The sequence below is a fragment of the Bombus terrestris genome, chromosome 6 (genome assembly GCF_910591885.1).
Source record: "Bombus terrestris chromosome 6, iyBomTerr1.2, whole genome shotgun sequence".
NCBI lineage: Eukaryota > Metazoa > Arthropoda > Insecta > Hymenoptera > Apidae > Bombus > Bombus terrestris.
In genome coordinates this window covers 4,996,204-5,017,839 of record NC_063274.1, presented here as the reverse complement: position 1 = coordinate 5,017,839, position 21,636 = coordinate 4,996,204, and the positions used below count along the sequence as shown (strand labels likewise).

The window sequence follows — 21,636 nt, the reverse complement described above, 5'->3', positions numbered from 1 at the left end:
TCGACTCGAAAGGCTAGAGTTTCCGTCCTCCAGCGGCCATCGCTCTTTAAACGAGAGGCAGAAAGATCTCCGTTCAGCCACCCGTTTCTCGGATACGTACAACCATTCTCGTACACAGCGAAAGGAAAGCACGAGTCTCGGCTGTTCCATATACATGCGTTGCGAGTAAGTACGTGACGTTTTATGACCTAACGCGGCCACTGTGCAACGTTGATTCGATTTTCCATTGCGCAACACACATTGTACTCGTGGAACACACGTTGCGTGTTACCTTATATGTACGATGATGTACGTTAGCCAGAAGTTGCTTTTAAATGTTATCGACTAGACAATAAGCTTGTTAAATATGATGAGACGTACGAAATAGAATTCGTTTCGCCCGAGGATGTAAATGTTCGTTGAATTGTTTTAAACGAACCTAAATTCTCGGATATGACGACGCCAGGATTTTAAATCAGTGCTATAATTTCTATGAAAGATTCGTTTCGTGGGCTTAGCAGCGGTAGATTTTCAATTATTTTGATCGTCACAAAATATCGTACAAGATCTCACTCGTTAGAGAACCTCGAGACGGTGACCGAACATTTGAAATCAAAACTCTAACGATTTTTAAAGAAAAGAAAGGAATATATACTTCTAGGGAACGACAAATACGTTAATTCCTTAATAAGTACGATAAATTTTGTAACTCGTAACAATTACGTTCTACACTCGTACTTGAGAATCGTCGAGTTTTCAAATACGAAAACTCTAAAAGCTTCTTAGAAATCGCACCGTCGTTGTCGGAGAATTACTAAAAAATCATTGCCTTTACGATTGTCGGAAAATAATTAACCAATCCAGCAGCTATTTTTCAATATCAATCTGTTCGATATAAGGTTACAAATTGTCCGAGAGACTTTCACGTTTCACCGTTCGCACGATGTAAACAAATTCCAGGTTGCCACCACCGGCTCGAGCAAAGGCTGCTCGTCGACATGAATTGGAACCAATTTCAGCACTGAATACGCGTCACAATTTGGATCGTACGGTGCGACCGTTTAAAATGTCTCCTGTACGTACGTAGAATGTATACATATACATATATACGAATATATATATATATACACAGACAATACAATATATAATACAATATAACACACGGGGAACCATTTCATTCTGTCTCGAAGCGAGGCGAAATACGCTCCGTCGGCTCTCTTTGTGAAAAGAATTCACTTTGCATTTTTACAGTTTCGCCAGAGAAGAAGAAATCGACGCGAGATTACTCTTCGAAGGGATATATCCTTGAATGGCGGTTGCAGCCTTTTTTTCATTCGCTCTATCCGACTTTCCAAGGCTTCGTCGTTCTCCTCTCTCCGTCATTTAAGGCACTCGTCTCTTCAACGATTCAAATTTTAATTCAATTACGAGGACGACGACAGCGACGCGTCTCCGCCGTGTCTCCCTCCATCTTCTTTTTCTCTCCCTGTTACTTTTTCTTCCCCGATTTTTCTCGACCAACCCCTCTTCCCCTTTTCTTTTTCCCCACCACCTGCCCCGCCAAATCTGAATTTAATTATGACCCTTCACGTAACCGCCTTGCTCCTCCGCCCCTCGAACCATGATTCGTGGCCTATCTCGCTCTCGCATCTGCCGCCTTCGGGACGTTAAGACGCGCCTTTCTTCTCTGTTCCCTCTTTCTTCCGCTTTACTTCGTTCGACGGCTCTCTTTATCCACGAGCTAGCTAGATGATCGTGGACGAGGGCGAAACGCCAAGGGTGGAACGCCTTAAATTTTAAAGGGCGTTTAACCCACCTATTGCTTGTCGATTTTTTCCGTTTTTTTAATCCCGTTAAGACCTTGATCGATAGAACGTTCTATGAACGTATTTCGCGATTATAATCGCGTTCTGTAAATCGATTATGAATCTTTATGAACTATCATATTTTCACGAGTGCAGGTGAAGCTTCACTGAGGTAGTAACGGAGAAATGGAAGTTAAACGGAGATGTGTTTCAGCCGTTAAAAATTCTAACGACTAATTTGTATATTTTTGTATGTGTTGTATTCCATATACTCTTACGCGTTGTATATTGAAATTTTGAAATTGAAATTTTTGAAATTTTTGAAATTGAAATTTTTCAAGATTTTATAAAAATATGGATTAGCGTAGAAATCCGTGGACTACGTTATTCGTCGAGTTATTGTTAAAGACGAAGTCTTATTTCTGAGAAAATGGAATCTGGAACTTTCATGGATGTACCTCATGAAGTATTCAGTAGACGTACAATTATTAACAATTATTCATCAATAACGGAAATGATAATAAACTATCTTTGTAATGCTAACGAGTGCAAATAGGAACAAAAATCTTCGTCTATTCAGAGCTCCACGTAATCGAAATTTAAGTGCACCTAAGTACACCTAACTTTGCGTCAAGATTTTCCATCTTCACCTTTCCAATTCATTTCTCCGTAGTAGAATCCTACGATATGCAATACAGATGCTATTGGATAAAAATGAAGCGTCTGAAAATGATGAAAGTCAGTCTTCCAAGAAATGAATTCAATCGGAGGAAACAAAAGAAATTACCTTAACAGAAGACAAAATCTGAGACCATAAAATAATGAAACAACGAATGTATATTAATTCCTTTGCTTTTTCTCTTAATACGCTTTCAACATACACGCTACAAACTTCACATTTGCTCACGATATTAACAAAGGTATACAATTCGTAACAAAGAATTACATTCGGAGCATCGTAGTACAAAGAATATCGCTAAGAACTCGACAGGAACGTAGAGAATAATAAGTAGACAATAATCAGAAAGTTCTTTCCGTTAATGCTATTATAGTCGAAGACGGTTCTATTTTCCTGTAATTGGCGTTGCAATGTTCGTCCAATTTGAATCGTTTCGATTGTCATGAGCTTGGTTAGCCAGCTATGCAACGGTTGTAGCATACACACGACCATGGCGCGTATTATCGATTGATCGTTGAATAAATATTCTTATACAGAAATAATGACGGGGTACATTATGAAAAGATGTAATAACGTATTCAGAATTGGTCGTCTACTGGGCTTCAATCTTCATTAATTCTCTTTTTCCATTGGCCGCTCCTCCTTCGTTTCGCTATCTTATTCCCCGTCTCGATTATCCTTTAGAAAACATTCGCATCGACGAGCCTTTCTTCCGATCGATTCATTCTCTACTTCTCTGCCAATCCTCGGCCATACCCTCCTTCGTTTTTTTTTTCGCATTTATTCGAGGTTCCGGTATTCTCATTACTTCGCCATTGATTCCGTTCGAGGTGCTGTGGATAGTAACGGCAATTAAACTAATGCCAATTAAACAAACCGACAATCGTTAATTAATGGTTTATGTCCCTGTCAAATCAATTCAAATCGATTTCTACAAGTTTTGCAACATCGTGCTGGTGATTGGTCGACGTTGAACGTGGATTACGCGTTGTGCGACGCTTACGATTCTCGTTAGCTTCCATCAGTTTCGATATCGTATAGATACCATTCGATAGGAATTAGAATTCTTGTTATGTCTTATGGATAGCTGGTCAAACTTTAGAACAAGAACCACCTTATAAAGACACGGGTAGATATTTTGATCGATCTATCGTGATTGGATATACGTTTGATCCTATTTGATGTACAATGTTTGCAAGATTACACGCATACAAGGATTAAGCTGTAGAACGAGCTTCAAAATGTTCTGAACGATCTCCGAATTCTCATTCTCGTCATGTCTCTTACCGATACCGGCGTGTCCTCATGCACGTGATGTTGTATTTAGTATGTTTTAGGCCGAGAACGTTGTTTTAATGATAGAAGAAGAGACAGACCTGCATATCCATTCTGTTGAGGTTGACTGATAAAAGAACGAATAGATGAATTTGTAATAGAAAAATATATTGAAATAAGTATAGGTATAAGTATAAGTGTATGCTGATCCAGATCCTCACTCTTATAGTGTTACAATATAATAGAATAGGAGCTATGATAGGGAACACGTTCATATATTTATAGCAAAGGACATTACCAAAAAGTTGTAGCTCTAGCTGAAGACTACAAGAAACAGCAACAGAAATCTACAGATAGCTCTTTTGTTTCTAGACCTCGTAACCCAAAACATAATTTACATCCAAGGGCACAATAATATGGACCTCTCCTTATTTAGAATTTTTTTGTTTTACTAAATTCTAGCAAAGGACATTACCAAAAAGTTAACCTTGTAGCTTTAGCTGAAGGCTACAAGAAACAGCAATAAAAATCTACTCATTGTTTCTAGACCTCGTAACCCAAAACATAATTTATATATTCAAGGGCACAATAATATGGATCTTTCCTTATATCGAAATGTTTGTTTCACTAAATTGTAGCAAAGGGCATTACCAAAAAGTTAACCTTGTAGCTCTAATTGAAGGGTACAGAAAACAGCAATAAAAATCTACTCGTAGCGGTTTGTTTCTAGACCTCGTAACCCAAAACATAATTTACATCCAAGGGCACAATAATATGGACCTCTCCTTATTTATAATTTTGTTGTTTCACTAAATTCTTGCAAAGGACATTACCAAAAAGTTAATCTTGTAGTTCTGTCTGAAGGCTACAAGAAACAGCAATAAAAATCTACTCATTGCTCTTTGTTTCTAGACCTCGTAACCCAAAACATAATTTATATATTCAAGGGCACAATAATATGGATCTTTCCTTATATCGAAATGTTTGTTTCACTAAATTGTAGCAAAGGACATTACCAAAAAGTTAACCTTGTAGCTTTAGCTGAAGGCTACAAGAAACAGCAATAGAAATCTACTCATAACTCTTTTGTTTCTAGACCTCGTAACCCAAAACATAATTTACATCCAAGGGCACAATAATATGGACCTCTCCTTATTTATAATTTTGTTGTTTCACTAAATTCTTGCAAAGGACATTACCCAAAAAGTTAATCTTGTAGTTCTGTCTGAAGGCTACAAGAAACAGCAATAGAAATCTACTCATAGCTCTTTGTTTCTAGACCTCGTAACCCAAAACATAATTTACATCCAAAGGCACAATAATATGGACCTCTCCTTATTTCGAATTTTTTGTTTCACTAAATTCTATTCTCTTCGTAACAGCGGGCTCCAGGTCACGGATATACAAAAAGTAAAGATGTAGAGTTTTTCTTGAAGTAATTACTTCAACATCTCCTTCTTCTTCTTAAATCTCTTTCTAAGGACTGGTCGTTTCGGAAGATACGGATCGGCCGAGTGCGATAGACGACGGCAAAGCACGAAACGCCAATGGGGTACGATAACAGGCTCGATCAATCTGACGAAACTATGAAAATCTGCAGAAGTTGAACCCATTCTGGCAGCGGTACTCCGGTATTTGACACAGCGGTGCAGCCGTATTCTAATTAAACGGCACAACAAGCCTGATCTCGGGATGGAATTCCAAGATCGGCATCGATTACCCAGCCAATTTGCGACCAGCCACTCTCTCTCACCCTCTCGTGGCAGCCACCTTCTCTCTGCTCTCGGTCTTCGGTTCTTCGAATCTGTTTCGAGCAGTTTCTTCCGCGGATATGCCATGAATTTACGAACTACGTCGTGAAAGGCGTCGCGGAAGTTAATTCCGAAACTCGATACAGTTTTTGCTTATACGTGTACGTCAATGTATGTATGTATCGTAGCTGGAAGATGAGTGTTTACGAAACATTTCGTAAAGGGATGTGTAATATGATTAATAGCCTGATCAATAGCGTGTCGGTTCGTGCGCGTCTATTAATAAAACGAATCGACTTTCTCTCGTCATTAACTTCATTTCTACGCTTTGCTGTACGCGCTGGAATAGGTTTCGCGCTAATACGTTAAAGTAACTTGTCACTTAACGCTTGAAAATCAAATTGTAAAATGCTACTGCTTACTTGTGTGCTAATAAGCCCGAGAATCTAAATATTAAAAACACAATAAAATTCGTAACAGATAAAATAGCATTTTTTAGGAACAATGATTAGGTATGAGTTTATATAGGCTTTGTTAATGCTTATTAACATATCGATAAACATGATGGAAAAGGAAGATATGAATCTACGATCAGGAAAAATTAAAAATGGATTTCATACTTAATATGGACAATTATTTTGCGATAATAATTAATGAAAATTAACTGTCAATAAAAATATGTAACACGATGCAAACGTATCATCAGTTCTCATCGAAGAAATCTGCAACTGGAACGGGAGAGTCTCAACGAAATGCTACGCTTTCACACGCGACTTCAGTAGATTAGCTCTTACATAGTCAGCCACAACGTTGTGACCATTCAACAAGTCTGCAGGTAACTTCAAATCTTTCATAGCTATAACTTTTGGATAAATTCAAACATTGAAATATCCAAAGAATGGCGATAGAACGGTTTCGCTAGAAAATGTAAAAATTATCGAAAATGATAGATATAGAAATGGGTACTCGGATACTCGATCAGTCACGTCACGATTAAACGAACAATTAAATGAATGTACAAAACGAAACAAAACCCAGTTATACAATATACAGTTGGCAAACTCCCATTTTCAATATAAGTGCAAACGTGTTAAATTACATCACCGTCAAATTCGCAACGCCGTACGTACATGCGTTAAACTACGTATACCACGGTGAAACTCGTCGATGTTGGTCTGATGCAATTCACGCGATGGCGAAGTTAAGTGGTCGCCAAGCCTTAAAACGGTCGTCGGTGAAAATTTCAGCCATGTTCCTCCGTCGTTGCCTTAATAGTTCATTTGTCGTCACACAAGCCTCGAACAGCGGCGTGTTACCAGGGGCTAGTGAGGGAAAAGCCAACGAATAAAAGAAGGCGAGGAGGATGGTGGAGAGGAGGGAATGGGTGGCAAGGGAGACAGAAGCTCGGAACCACTGTTTATGTCAATTTCGTACCTACGGCGCATCACAAAGGAAATAAAAGGGAACAATTGCAACGTCGCCAAGTGCAATTTGCGCCTAGATATTATAAAAAGGTAGAGAGGGTTGTGGAGGAGGGAGGGCGGGAAAGAAACGGCGAAAGCGAGAGGACAGACAGAAAAGAGGACTAATGGGGAGGGACAAAATGGTCGGAAGAATGCGGAGGAAAGAGGTAACTAGTACAAAACAAACGACGTACCATTCCACACTGGCTGCATTGATATATTACGCTGTAGAGGTAGGGTTTGCGGAGCGTGTGTGTTCCGTCGCGGCCGCTTTCGCTGCGCTTTTAGAATTCGATTATTGGACTGCCGGTAAATCAAGCATGGAAATAAACTTAAATTACGAGCGTTTTTTTCTGCGCTCGGAGAAACACAGATTTTTTTCCTAAAGCGCGGGAAAGGGCTGCCAGTACGCGTATTAAAGAGATAAATTCAGCGTAACGAACGTATTACGTTCGAGAGCTTTTTGTTCGATGGTAAACTCGGAATAAGAAATCGGTTTAAAAAATGATCGTTTAAAGGATTATACGTTTATGGTAATGTTTTTGATATGTGATTTCCTCGCGCGATACGTAACGAATCGATAATTACGTTTCATTAATATTAGTCCGCGTTACGTGAATACGATATTTGCTGTAAAATTTCTGAACGATAATATCGATGTAATCGTGTCGGAGTCGGATCGGGAACCACTTTAAGAACGAATTAAATTGATTAAGTAGGACAATCTGTTTTGAAAGCGTGCGGCAACTTGTAATAGAAGTTTCTTCCGAGAAAAGATGCTCGTTATTTACCTAACTAGGTCAACGCTATGAAGTGCGACTACCTACAGTTTTATTGCGAAAAGATAATTCGAAGATGCGGAAATACTTCCCTCCAAGCTATTCCAAGAAATAACGGCAATTATAAAACTCATCAATTTTTCAAGAAATTGTCTCGTTAAAATTCTGCTCTAATTAGAGAATCGGTATTCTCCGACAATTACATGCGACGAAATTCTTTGCCGAATCTTTAATTTTAATATAGTATGAAGCTCTTAATAGATCGGGTGTATCATTAAGCAATCATTTTTCGACTACTTCTACGTATTGTTAGTATTTATAGGATTCTTGGTCGTGAATTATCTATCGATCTTTTCGCGCATGATCGAATGTGATTTTATGCTTTATCCTCGCTCGATACCTCCACGTATTTTTATAAACGAAACTGATAAACCTAACTTCAGTTTTTATAAATTTTCAGGTTTATTATCCGGATATATGTATAATTAGTATTCAACTTTTCAAGTGCCAAACTAATTAATCATAAGATTATTTGTCATAAACAATGGTATAGGTAATTGTAAACAAATTTCAAAAGGTAAATTTTTATGAGTAAATATTTGGATCATCTTCGTTCTTCTCATTTGATCAATACGATTGTTAAGCGCTTCGATTAAAAATCGCAAAACTTCGAAGAATGCTTTCCATATACAAATTACAATAATTTGAGTAAAGGGTGTGCATCTTTACGGCAAAGAAATGGATTTTACGCAAAGTAACACGTAATATACCCAAATTTCAGTAATATAGTGAACGTGTTATATAAACAGATAATTGTCTCTACTTATGTTACACTACATTTCGCGCAATCGCGGGTCGAAAGTGAAGCGGTTATTAAAATTCTAACAGCATTTATAACTACCAATGTTCGTTAATAAAATTGAAAATAGATCATCTTTCATCTATCGTTTACATCGACTTGCGTAATAGAAACTGATAAAGAAATATTAATAGAATCATGGGAATAAAATGAACGTAATAGAGAGTTTTCAAAAAATAACGGAAGCTCCAGAGCCCCTTTTGTACGAACCTTGCGAGCCCAACATTCCGTGTTCTATATACCTGGGTCACACATACGTACACACATACGAACGAGCGCGCCACAGAAGTACCCGAAGCCGCGTAACCAGAGCCAACGTTTTCAAGACCCGAAAATGCATCCGATATTTCGGTGTAGGCACTCTGTTAAGGTCAGAACACGCGCGCATCACTGACTGGCAACAACAGAGGAACGTTCGCGTATCCGGTGCCCGAGGCATTCACCTAGAAAGCACGCGTTCCCGCGGTACCCTTTTCCCTGGTCCCTTAATTCGCTTCTCTGCGGAGAACGTGAGCCGGGGACAAATTTGAATTCGTGCAAATCATTCCGGCTAGCTTTTTACGAGTTACCTTACGTGGCTTCTCCCGCCGAAAACGATAGAGAAAGAGCAAAAGCAAGAAAGAAACGGGGATAGAAGGCAATAGGAAGAAATAGAGAGAACGAGACAGAGATACAGGCGACTAATGTGACAGATAGAGAAAAAGAGCGTCAAGACAACAGCCTTAATAGCCAGTACAATGGGCGGATCTTCGAGTCTTTTACGTCGCACTTGACGAAACAATAGTCGAACGAGTAGAGCGCGGGCGATAGACCGGCGCTGCTGGAGGGTGTCGAGGGTGTCGAGGATGCCGAAGAGGGGCTGCTACCACCGGTAGACGACTCGGAATCCGTAGCCCCGGGTCGGGTTTTAACGACGTGCTCGGACACAGTCGTTGCATCCCTCTGCCTCCGATGCACGCGCTCTCTTCCACGGTAACCCTGTCCTTCTCTCTTTCTCTTTTTCTCTTCCTTTCGCCCATTTCACTACCACGTTTACCCTCTCTCCTCGTTCATTCTACTTGGCCTAGCTCCATCCGTCTCTCGCGCTCCAGCCTTCGCTTCGTTTCGTTTTCGTGCATGCTGCAACCCCGGGACGCACCAAGCTCTGCCTTCGTTCTCTGCACGTACGCATACACACATGCTGACACGCTCTCCTATTTCTCTCCTTCTTCCCTTCCTTCTCTCTTCCTCTCTGTTTCTTTGTCTTCGTTCCTGTTGCTCCTTTGCCCCTGTCGAGTGCTTCCACTCTCTTCCTTCATTCTCACTCTCCACTCTCGGGCTATTCGCGTCTCTTTCCGTCCTGCACGCCGTGCTACCTTCGTTCCACCTTCGGTTTTCTCTCTCTGTTCTTTCTCATCGCCAATCTCACTCGCCAACCTCAAACTCCTCGTTTCTCTCTTGCGCCACTTCCTCCCCCGTCTCCTGCTCCTTTCGTCCCTGTCTAACCACGACAACAGTTACCTCGGCTCCGTATGTCTCCGTCGTTCCTTTCATACGGCTCAAGCTTGCCTGCAAGCTCCCTCGTCGCTTAACGTCAAAACTTTCGTGTCCCTCGTCGCCGCCCCGTTCTCTCAGCCAATGAACACATCCTTCCGCCTGTACACTGGGTGTCCAGCCTTATTACCAGCGATTCCATCCTTCGCGAAAACAACCCGTCCTGCTGCTTCCTCTTTCCCTGTTTGTTCCATGGTGATCATTTCGAAGACGCACGCGGAGAGATGGTCAGGGTTAAGTTTCCAGACTGGCAACGCTTTGAAGGTGTAACAAAAATTCAGAAGGAGTTCTTATTTTATTCTTAAGATTGTTTAAAATCTTACATTGTTTCTGATACGTAACAAGTTCCAACTTTCTATAGGAGATAAATTATTAATAATTGTATACCTATGATAATATTTAAAATACGAGAATTATAATTATAGACTAGTTTAGTATTGTTTATTTAATATTCAGTGGATTTCCGATAGTTTGCACGTCTAATGATTCGTTTCTTAAAAAAACAGTATTGTCAGAATAGTCGAAATGAAATTTTTCGAAAATTTCTAGATTTACGATAGCGCATTTTTTTTTTAAATATAAATTTTAAACTTTTTAGTCGTCACTAGCTTTGATATTAATGAATCGTTCTGATCTATTATAATGTATCAAATACACATTATACCGTGTCTGTATTGGAAAAGGTTCAAGCCCAAGTAATTTGTCTTTATTAAGCTTAACTCTATTTTCAAAAGAGTTTCTGATTTATGACGCGGCTAATAAGTTGGGAAGGTTACTCGATTCCGAGGGATCACGGGCTGAATGTTTTCTCCTTTCTCTAATGGATAACTTGGAATTTCTAAAACAAGCATCTCAAAGATTTTTTCCGAAATTGATGAAACAAGTCCAATAGATCGCAATCAGAAAATTGAAGACCTTGTCACGCTATTTTATCACGAGTAGTTCTTTATATATCACACGTTTTTCTGGAGACCATATTTTCCAATTTTCTAGCCCGAAGAATTCAAATACCATTACAATAAAGATTGTTTGCTGATTACAACGAACGCTTTTTGCTTTAAGTCAATTTGCAGACTGCCATTTTTTCGCACCACGATAAAATACACTAAAAAAACATAAAAATAAAAATAAAAAGGCAATGCTTTTAGCGTTGGTTCTGTTTCTCTTCGCTAGTATAACGCGTACAACTGAATAAAATATTTTCCTCCGTTTTACAATAATTTGGAAAGACGCAAAAATCGCAATTATGTTCAACGATTTTTCTGCAAAACATTTACGAGAAACGCATAATTTTCAGCGCGCTAAACCGAACAGCCCCTTAACCCGATTACTGGATTGTTCCAGAGTTAGAAAATTCTTCAAATACCGCATTAAACTCTTGATAAAGGAGAATTAATTAAGCCGAATTTAATGTTCGCCAGTGCAAACAAAATACCTTGTACCTTTCGTATAATCTACCCGTGCGTTAAAAAACGAACCGGTGCTCGTCTAATTAAATTACAAAGTCTAAAATATATTGTAGCAAAATAAAATGTAAATTGATTCGCCAAGTCGGCTCGTCGTTCTCAGTCAAGGATCAAGGATCGTTCGAGCCTAGTAAACCAGAAAATTTCGTTCGCTGGAATTTACATCGCGAGCTGGATCGTTGCCTCTGGTATAGAAATTTCGCTACTGCGTATGCATAAACAACGAAGCCCTAGAACTTTGTAAAAACTGTATGAATATGATATAGCCGGCATCCTCTGTTCCGAGGAAGAAACTGCAGCCATCCAGTTTCTTACAACTTCCAGGAGCTCGTTTCGGAAAGCACCGAGAAAACCTGAGAAAGAGAGAGAAAGAGAGAGAGAGAGAAATTGAGGGAAGGGAGAGGAGAGAATGAAAACCAAACTGGAGGCGAGTATATTTTAATAAAGTCGTTAAAACTCGGACGCTGGAATCTCTGGCAAATAACTGCGTAAAAATTGAAGAATCGAATGCGTATTTTTCCGACTTGTATTTTCTTACTTATTTTCTCTTTTTACGGCATTTTCTCCCTTTCGTTTCTTGCTTTTTAAGCACAGAGACAACGCACGCTGCGAGAAGAAAGCTCGATATGGAAAACGACGAGCCTTGTTTGAGTAAGGATAAAAAATGTAGAGGAACCAGGAAGATAAGAGAAAAAGAGAGAGAGAGAGAGAGAGAGAGGAGAGGAAAAGAAGATGGACGAACATAAGGAGGAACTCTAAAAGAATAAATTATACATTCCGAGGTAGCTCGGTGCTGCTTGGACGAGAGACTGCGTGCACGTAAGTTGCAAAGTTCCTCAAAGATGCAACGACTGCAAAATGTTCACCCTTTTTTTTTTTTCATACGCGCTGATACTCACGCGACGCTCTCCATCTTCGCCAACCACCCTTTACGACGCGTCGGCAGCTCGTTCGAGAAATCTCGACATGACAACCGGTAACGAGAAAGACGCCGGGACGCAATATACGCGTCATAAAGCGCGATAAATTTTCAGCAAACTGTTACAAAGGAATCGTCGGGGAACGGGTAACGAGCGTGCTCGTCGAACGCTCAAAGAAACAAGCAGCGAATTTCGCGATGGGGCGTTAAGCTCTGATACAAACGCGTGTCTTCAGTTTCGCTCGAATTGCCTTTGCCGCTCTTACATTAGATTAGCCGGGGGACAAATAAATAGAATGTACTGGAAGACAAATATCGAGCTCGTATCGGTGTATTTTTTTCCTTTTTCAAGTCAGACGAGATACGTAAAATCCGTATTTCTCTGGAGGATCTTGCTATGAATTTTTGCACGCCTTTACGATTGCATACGTAGGTTTTAAAGTTTGAGAATGTACAGACCATTTTCTATCAAAATTTAACTTTATCCCCAGTGATCGAATATTCCCGTAAGTCGCTGAACGTCTGAGATTTCATATATACGCGCTACTGAAATATACACAGTATAGTAATAGATTATGATCATTCGACGATTTTGTAACGATAACGATTACGATTTGTTCCTTACTGTGTGTAGGGGTTGACTCTAATACGTTCTCTTTAGCGTCACTTTATAAAGTTTTATAAAATCAACGGAACCTATGGATTCCGTGATGTAATACTACTGGAACGTATAAAAATATTTTTTTAAGCATCCATTACATTTAAATTGTGATACGTTACACGAGATCATATCAAAATTCTTTTGGAAATATTGTAAAAACGTTTCGCGAATGGAAATTAAACATTTATACATGTTCCTCTTCTTTCCTTTTTTTTTCTAAGATATTCTTCTTCTTAAAATATCGAATATTTCGATTTGAGATACTTTGCGGCAATTACTAAATTCCAGAATCGAATGCTTGAAAAGTAACAACAGAATACAAATAATATCGTACGGACACACCCTTTGCTTCACTTATGAAATTTTTCTCGAAAAGTCTGCAACTTTTGCACAGTAATACAATTTCCACTATTTTATTCTGACGTTCACGTAGAAACTGGCAGACGCGCATAATAAAATAAAGAACCTGAAACTCGGATACGAGCAAATTCCCGTATATTTCGAAAACACGAACGACTAAATTGCAATGCCAAATTGACAAAAATATTCCCTTTCGCCATTCGGAGAATTCTATGAACGTCAGACACGTAAAATGAATAGACAAAAAAAAAGAAAAGAAAAAAGAAAGAAAAGAATTAAGCGATTTATAATTCTACGAAGCTGTTACTACGTAACGAGGAAACATTTTGAGTCGTCACCGCATCGTGGCTTCAAACACGACGTGTATCGCATCGTACGATCGTTACACAATATCCGGCTTTTGCTTTATTCTTCCTGGCTCTACACGGCATCTACATATTTCAACACAATAAACGATCATTGGAGCTCGCAAATCGCGTGTGCGGTTCGGAAGGGATTATATGCGGCAAGGATGCTGAAACTTTAATCTCTATCGTATGCGAAATCATGAATTATTCGCTGGCCCGTTTAAATTATACGCGAGACTCTTAATAGTTTAAACGCGCTGATGACTCATCGATACTTCATAGCAAACAGTATCATAAGCATTGCGTTTGAACTTTGTTTGATACGTTCAACGAGGAATTACGGAGAATCGAAGTTGGATAATATTCAAAATGGAATCTGCAAAGATTCGTGTATGTATCCGTGTATTTAGACGTGTAAGTTCATATAGTACGACTTTCACGTTATTGGAATTCATGGACTAAACATCCCGGGTCATTGGAATCCATGCACTGGAACTCCAAGATCGTTGGAACCCATATACCAGTACTACGACGATGTCGCTGAAACTCATACAGCAGGTCTGTGAAATCGCCGAAACCAGGATCGTAAGACACCAAGATTAATGAAACGCGTATTCTGCTACATCAATGTCGTTAAAATCCAAACATCTAAACTAGGAGATTGTTGCAACTCACACACTGTTCCTCTATGATCAATGGAACTCATATATTAGGTCTCCTGGCTCGTTTGAACCCATAAACTAGGCGTCCCCTAACGTTAGAACTCGCGCACTACGCCTCTGATTGTTAGAATCTACGTCCTAGGTTTCTAAGGTCATCGGATTCGATACACAGGACCTCTAAAGTCGTTGGAACCCACATACTAGACCTTTGGGATTGTCGAAATCCATACGTTTGGACTTCGAGGCTGTTGAAGCTGATACGCTAAGAACTTGCTGAAACCTAGCCAGTAGACTCTAGGTGTGTATATAGTTTCATGGTCATAGTGTATTGGTTTCAAAGCCTTCGGGTTTTAGCGTGTAGGCTCCAAGGATGTCAGGATCCTAGTGTATGGATTCGAACGACGTCGTGGCAGTGCTGAAGTCCTAGCGTATGGGTTTCCACGACTTATGAGGTCCGATATATTGGTTTCGATGATCTCGGAGATCCGAAATGCAAATTCCTACGTCTTCAAAAGCCTAATACGTGAGTCCCAATGATCTTAGAAGTTCAGGCTATGCATTCTATGATTCTTAACGTCTTTGATTCTTATTAGTTCATGCGATTTTTGGTTCACAACATCTTCGGATCGGGAATACCTATACGTAACGTAAAAATATCAACTGCTGTACACAATGACAGGGATAATAGCATATTAAACGAATAGATATTGGGATCTCGGTGTATCGGTTTCAACAACTTAAGGTTACTAGCGTATGCATTCCAAATATTTCGGTATATCCAAGCTATGATCCAGGTATTGTTTTACGCGTTTGTCATCAGATGATGTATAAAATATCGACCGGTACCAAACTATTTTGGATGCCATATTTTTACTTTTAAAGATGCTGAAATGAATTTTCTAATTTGCCAAAATTTAACACATACGTAACCAGTCTAATTGAACGCACGATACAATGTATTGGATTGGCAACTAAGTGATTGCGGATTTTGGCATTAGGTAGTATTGACAAAATCCGCAATCACTTAGTTGCCAACTCAATATTACGCACATGTGACGTTGATCTAGTACCAAGACATTTAGCGTCGACTGTGTGACCAAAGAATTAAAACGAAAACGACGACAGACTCTTACGAAAAATTGATAGGAGCAAACCTATTCGACCTCAATAGACTTGCTGCCACCGTTGAAAAGCTTGCACGTAGTTTTCCACTAGAAACCTGCTCCGAACGCAATTTTTGTTAGGCGTTAAAATTCAATAGCGAATCTGGTCGCGTATAACAGAGGAGCGAAGACGCAGGCAGTGAAGTAAAATTAAAAACTCTACATAAATTAATAACGCTGCATGTCCCAAATATTTTAATAGAAAAAAGCCTGTGTTTTCTTTTAATTAACGTAAAACCGAATAAATTAAAAGCGAAATGACATCGAATATATTACAAACTTTCGTGCGCCGTCGTTTAGATTAATAGCGTGTCGTGGAAAGCGAGCGCGACAATTTCCAAGCGAAAACACGGGCGCGCGCGCGCGCGCGTCGTACACAAAATACAAAATACGGGCCGGCCGAGTCTTCGAAAGTTCCACCGTGCGTGGAACAATCACCAAGCATAATACTCGCGGCCTTTCATTCCAAGCACCCATGCACACGCCATCCCCGTCGATCGTGGCAAAAGCTACGAGAAAACATCCGCGACAAAGCTGAATAAAAATTACGCTAGAGTTACTCTTTACGACGCTCTAAAGGAACTACAACAGCAAGTATATACAACAGAAACTCGACGAAAACAGCGGTCGGATCAACATCCTACTTTACGTAGCATTCTACTTCGTGAAAAACGCACAAGAGAAAAGAAGAAGATACTTGCCGAGCCAGAAATCACAAACTAACCCATCCTGATCATCTACCTACCTGTTCGCGTTTCACGTCGAACATCCAGAGCGTACCTGAAGACGCAACCGTATATTCTGGAAAGAACTTTCTTTCTCCATAGTAAGACAATATCGAGGAACGATAGAAAAGAAAGACAAAGAAGGAGAAGAATGAAAGAAGCGAGAGAGACAGAGAGAAAAACGGACAAAAGCGTAACGCATCGCAAGCATCTACGAATGCTGGATGCGTGCAACGGCCGCGCACCGTACGTCCTCCCTTTCATTCTTTGTGGCACCTGCAGCTACCCTTTCCAACCCCTACGACACGGCCGAGCGGAGTAGAAGCGAGGCAGTGGAAAGCTGAAGTCGGCGCGAGAAGGATCGCTATAGTTCACGAGGGAGAGGGTTGAACGCATGCGCGCGACGACTCGCGGGGGTTCTCCGGTACGATCAGTCGTGGCCGGCGGTGCCGGAGGCCAAAGACTTTCGCGAGGGTGGACGCGCCGCGTTTTCTGCCGGACCTCTTTCGCTCTATCTACACCTATCTGTCCCCTCCTCTCCTCTCCTCGGCGCCGATTTACGCCGCGACTAGTCTGGCCGCGCACGTATGACCCTGCACCGCCACCGCGTGCACTTTCGCGGTCGGCTGCACCACCATCAACGTCGATCACGACACCGATCGTCGTGTAACAGAGAAGTCCCTAACCATCCGTGACTTACCATCGTCGCTGATCCTCGCAGCCTCGTCGTCGCGTGTTACTTCGCGCGTACGTCGCGGCCACGGACAGAGGATCGGAGGAACGAACGCGACCTCTGACTAACTACCGGTCGATCGACGCGACCGCGACCACGACCACGTTCCACCACGACCGAGCGCCGGCACCGGTGTGACGTTCGAGGACCACCGGCTAAGTGCTCCTCGTTTAAGTTGCCTTCGACAGGGTTGACCAAGAGGTCCGAGAACGGGTCAGGATCCGAACGATGCTGGCCAGCTGCCTAATTTTTGTTGGTAAGTGTCCTGCGATTACGAGTCTGCTTTCGCGTGTGTCACGCTGTCCGTTAACTTTGCGAGTTGATCTTGTCGGTCGTTGAGTGAAGTTTCATAGGTCTCGCATGGATCCGATTCGTGAAAAAGGCGCGATAGAGCCGTGTTCGACAGTCACAGATATACTCGTGCACGTTATACATTCGGATACATCGTTTCGTTACGTGTCAGACGATGATCGATAGAAGTCTGCCAGGTGCTTTCAGAAATTTTCACAAAACGCCGTTTCCATTTTTCCCCAAATTTTTTTTTCTACCTTCCTTTTTCAACGTGGATGTGCTGATACGAGGGATGAAAGGACGAACTGATTTCACGGGTATCTCTGACGGAATTCGCCGGCGCGTAAAATTACCGCGAAAAAAAGAGGCGCGGAAGCATCGACGATAGTTCCGGGGTTTTCGCAGTGCTATTTCGGGAAAAACCAGCTGCTTCCACCGTCCAGGAAACAATCGCACGTTCGTCGTGTACGGACGCGAGTGCGTCTACCCTCTTTCTAAAAGTTTCGCTCGGCAACGCGTATTGGAAACGAGATAACGACCGAGCACGTGACATCCGTGTAAATCTAATTTGTGAAATAGAGGCGGCGAATCTGCGCATCCTATCGAGCCGTCGAATCAAAGGACCACGTTCTATGCGGCGTAACTTGTGTGCATGAATGCATCTCGGACATCAGTGAGTGAGTCATGTGTGAAAACGTCTCGTACGGTATGTCTGTTAGGGACGTGTTCCTTTATTCCAACTATCGCGTACGTGAATTCTGAAAAATCGGTCTTCGACCAATGATTTTTCATTTTTTACGATTTTCTGTGTACGCATACTTTTCCAATAAAAAAAAGTCTTTTCGTTTAAAAGCTTCGAGTTTGATCCAATTGATAAGTATGTGCGCGGATTCTCGAATACAATTGAGGATTTAAAAACGTGAAAATACATGCAACGAATACGAGAAATATCTTTGGTTAGATTCTGCATTTCCTATTACAGTAAGAAATTTCCCACAGGTGATAGAAAATTTAACGCATACTCGAAGAAACTTCTGAACTGTTTCAAGATTAAGCGTTGGATGAACTAAATCCGGAGTTGAATGTTTCTTCGTAACATATTCTCTAGACAACGTCTAGATCATCTTCTATATGTTACCTAACCGTATGAAAATACTGAAACGCGTTTTTGTATTTCGAGTATCTCGATGGTTCGTAGTAGGAAAATCTCGTTGAACACATATATACGTTTGTAATTCATATTGGCGACATTCACCGATATAATATGACACGTATACGTGCCTACAGTACTTGAAAGATAAATTGTTCGTATAATTAAAAACATTTGGCGTGGAAATAATTCGAATTGAATCGAAGTGATAAAAGAAATACCGTTTGCTCTAACCGCGATTCTAACAAGTGCCTACTTTACGGAGTGCTATCGCGCTACATATCTAAATTTATTTATCGTTCGAATCATCCTAGCACGTAACCTTCTAAAGAAATACTTCCTCAATTTTCCCCGTTTTTCTCATTCGAAGTTTGCTTAAGCTGAAATAGGGATTTCTAACAAAAACGTGACCCATTATAAAATTATCATATCCAAACTAGTGGAATCACGATATTATTCCTCGAGTACCCTCCGAATCTACAGAGCAAGTTGGGATCAGCACGGCTACCAAATTTAACTTTCTCTTCTAGCTTCCCACGAAATATTTTCTTGTCTCATTTCTAAACGTAAAATATTCTACCTTTATCTCACAACCGAATGTCTCTATTTTTCGCTTCACGAATAAAATATTTCATTTTATTTTTACATTAGAACTTTCATGCCGCTATAAACTTTTATTTCTCTATTTAGCCTTTGATTCGCGTTGAATAATCTTCGTAATCGTAAAACGTATCAAATAGCAAAATACACCGCTGGTCGAATACGAATATCATCAACTATAGAAATGAACGACTTTCACTCGCTCGTTAAATTTTGTTGGACGGCGGTCGCGTCCGTTCGAGAGAAAACCGATGTTCGAGTACATATATTATGACCGCGTTAAAGGAACAATAATCGTACGGCGGACTCGAACGAGGCTCTATTTAAATTCGAATCGAAAAATCACGGGCATAATCGTGGCCCGGTTAACGAACTGCGTCTTCCCGGCTTTTTCTTTTAGATATAAAAATTCTCGATCAACCGGTGCCGTGTTCGTTCGTTCGTGGAATATATCTCGTGGAAATTTCCCCGTGAAAAAGTCTCGTTAGAGAGAATCTCTCGTCGCCAGCAAAAAGGAAAAACTGTAATTTCATTCCGAAGAACGTGCGCCACGCTACCAGGCCCATGTTTTCATTTCAAAATTTGCCAGTGAAAAACGCGAAAGAGGATCTAACACATATTTTTCGGATGCGAGTGATATACTTCTCTAGAGAAATTATACTATTCGAAAGGAAGAACGTTGCCTTCTATTTAGCATAGATTTAGCAAATCCTCCATTCGTTTTCTTTCTAACAATAGGAAGTACGCGTAAACGATGTTTTATTAGAAACCTTTAAAATTTAATCGCAATTAACTCGATCGTAATGAAAAAATTCACTAACCTACTTTCAATCGCTAAACAGTCGAGTGGTTAATAACTATTACTAACGAAATCAGATGTTAATAATTATCGGTGATTAAATGAATGCTTCAAATATCGTCAATTATTTCCATTGCTTGGAACGATTATCGAAAAACGAATTCTCTAACCGGTCAAAATTCTGTACCAACATTTTTCCAAATCCTTAGCTTCCGCGTTTAATAATTTTTTCCCCCCAGTAATACGCGTGTGTACGTATGGTCGAACCGAGAAACAACGATTATTTTACAAAACGACGAAAAACGGAGGATATCAAAATTGAATAGCCATCGTCATGGAAAATGCTGCGTAGGTGAAAATCTATTCTACCGTAACTTTCATTCTGTCTCTCAACGATATCCATTATTACGCTGGGTAACAAGCGAACCAGGAAAAGCAAAAAGAAAAAGAAAAAAAGGGAGAGAAGAAGAAAGAAAAATCAGGAAAAAACGCGGGAATCGAAGGGAAACAAACAGTCGACGCGACTGATACGGACGATTGGCTTTCGCGACGACGTCCACAAAGAGCTACATCGTCTTATTTGCGTTCGTAAGAACAATACGTTTGTCCGGACGAGGATGAGACGACATCGCTCAGACAATGAAGAATGTCGATAATGATCACGACGCATCTTAAGACCTCTCTCGTTAACGTTCTACTGGCTCTTTCGTTTCTTGCAGGAAGCTCTCTGTACTCTTCCTGAAGGAGCTCGCCACCCGGTCAACTCTCTACCATCGTCCCATCCCTCGTTACCACCCTACCAGTCGCTGTCCTCTTCTTATCCGTTTCGCACTAATTGCGGACAATTCCAGACTTTAAATCTCTCGAATCTCGAAAGCCTTTAATCTCGACGGCCGAGCCTTAACGACGTCGCCGTGTTTCGTAGAGCGACAGTTTGAAATTTAAGCGCTCGAAGAGGCGGAACAGACACCCTTAATAAGGTTCCTCCATCGTCTCGTCCTTCCTCTGCCTACTAGCCTTCTCCTCTCTTTCACTCTCCACGATATATATGTCTCCCTCTGTCTAGCTGTCCATCTCCGTCTCACTTTCTCATACGCTCTGTAATTCCTCTTTCTTCGTCGTTCACCTGACCTCACCTACACCGTGCGCCCGATAGCACACAGGCGAGAACGTTAATGGAATATTTTAATGGCTAAGCAAACCTTTAATCAACCTTTGTTCACCGGTAGTGCATTGTGCGAAATTAGGGATAAGCAGATAAGGTGTTAGCGGTGTCTTATGGAGGGCGCCAGACGATGGTGGAGTATGGATATGATCCTAGTCAGTGACTAGGCTGCTTTAAGGATATTCTTGGCGTTACGACTTCAACCAATAATACGTACGTAATTGCTGTGTATAAAGCGATAATGGTATAACAATTGGACGCAATAGTATCGAATGGTACAGTAACCAGCGAGATAACATTCGTAAGATACATTTGCGTGTAACATTCAAATCACACGATGTAGTAAATAAAATAGAGATGTCGTGGAGAAAAATATGTTTGCGCTATGAAGAGCTTCGTCATCTTCGTATGAAAATATGTCACTGCGTTTGAGCGTGGGAAATTTTGGAATTTGGAGAGATGGAACCTTCGA

The 21,636-nt window shown here is 40.7% G+C and overlaps 1 protein-coding gene and 1 long non-coding RNA gene across 11 annotated transcripts in view; one reads left to right on the top strand and one right to left on the bottom strand.

Moving 5' to 3' along the window:
* LOC110119340 overlaps positions 1 to 21,636 on the bottom strand; it is a 224,105-nt gene that overhangs the window by 167,727 nt on the left and 34,742 nt on the right. The gene's annotated exons all lie outside the window — the stretch shown is intronic.
* Positions 16,849 to 21,636, top strand: part of LOC100647260 (Down syndrome cell adhesion molecule-like protein Dscam2) — a 127,035-nt gene continuing 122,247 nt past the window's right edge. For all 10 annotated transcript variants that reach the window (XM_048406452.1, XM_048406450.1, XM_020863365.2 and 7 more), the window contains exon 1: positions 16,849 to 17,415. In XM_048406452.1, the coding sequence (XP_048262409.1) occupies positions 17,388 to 17,415 (28 nt within the window). In that variant the 5' untranslated portion in view covers positions 16,849 to 17,387. The remainder of the gene's footprint in view (positions 17,416 to 21,636) is intronic.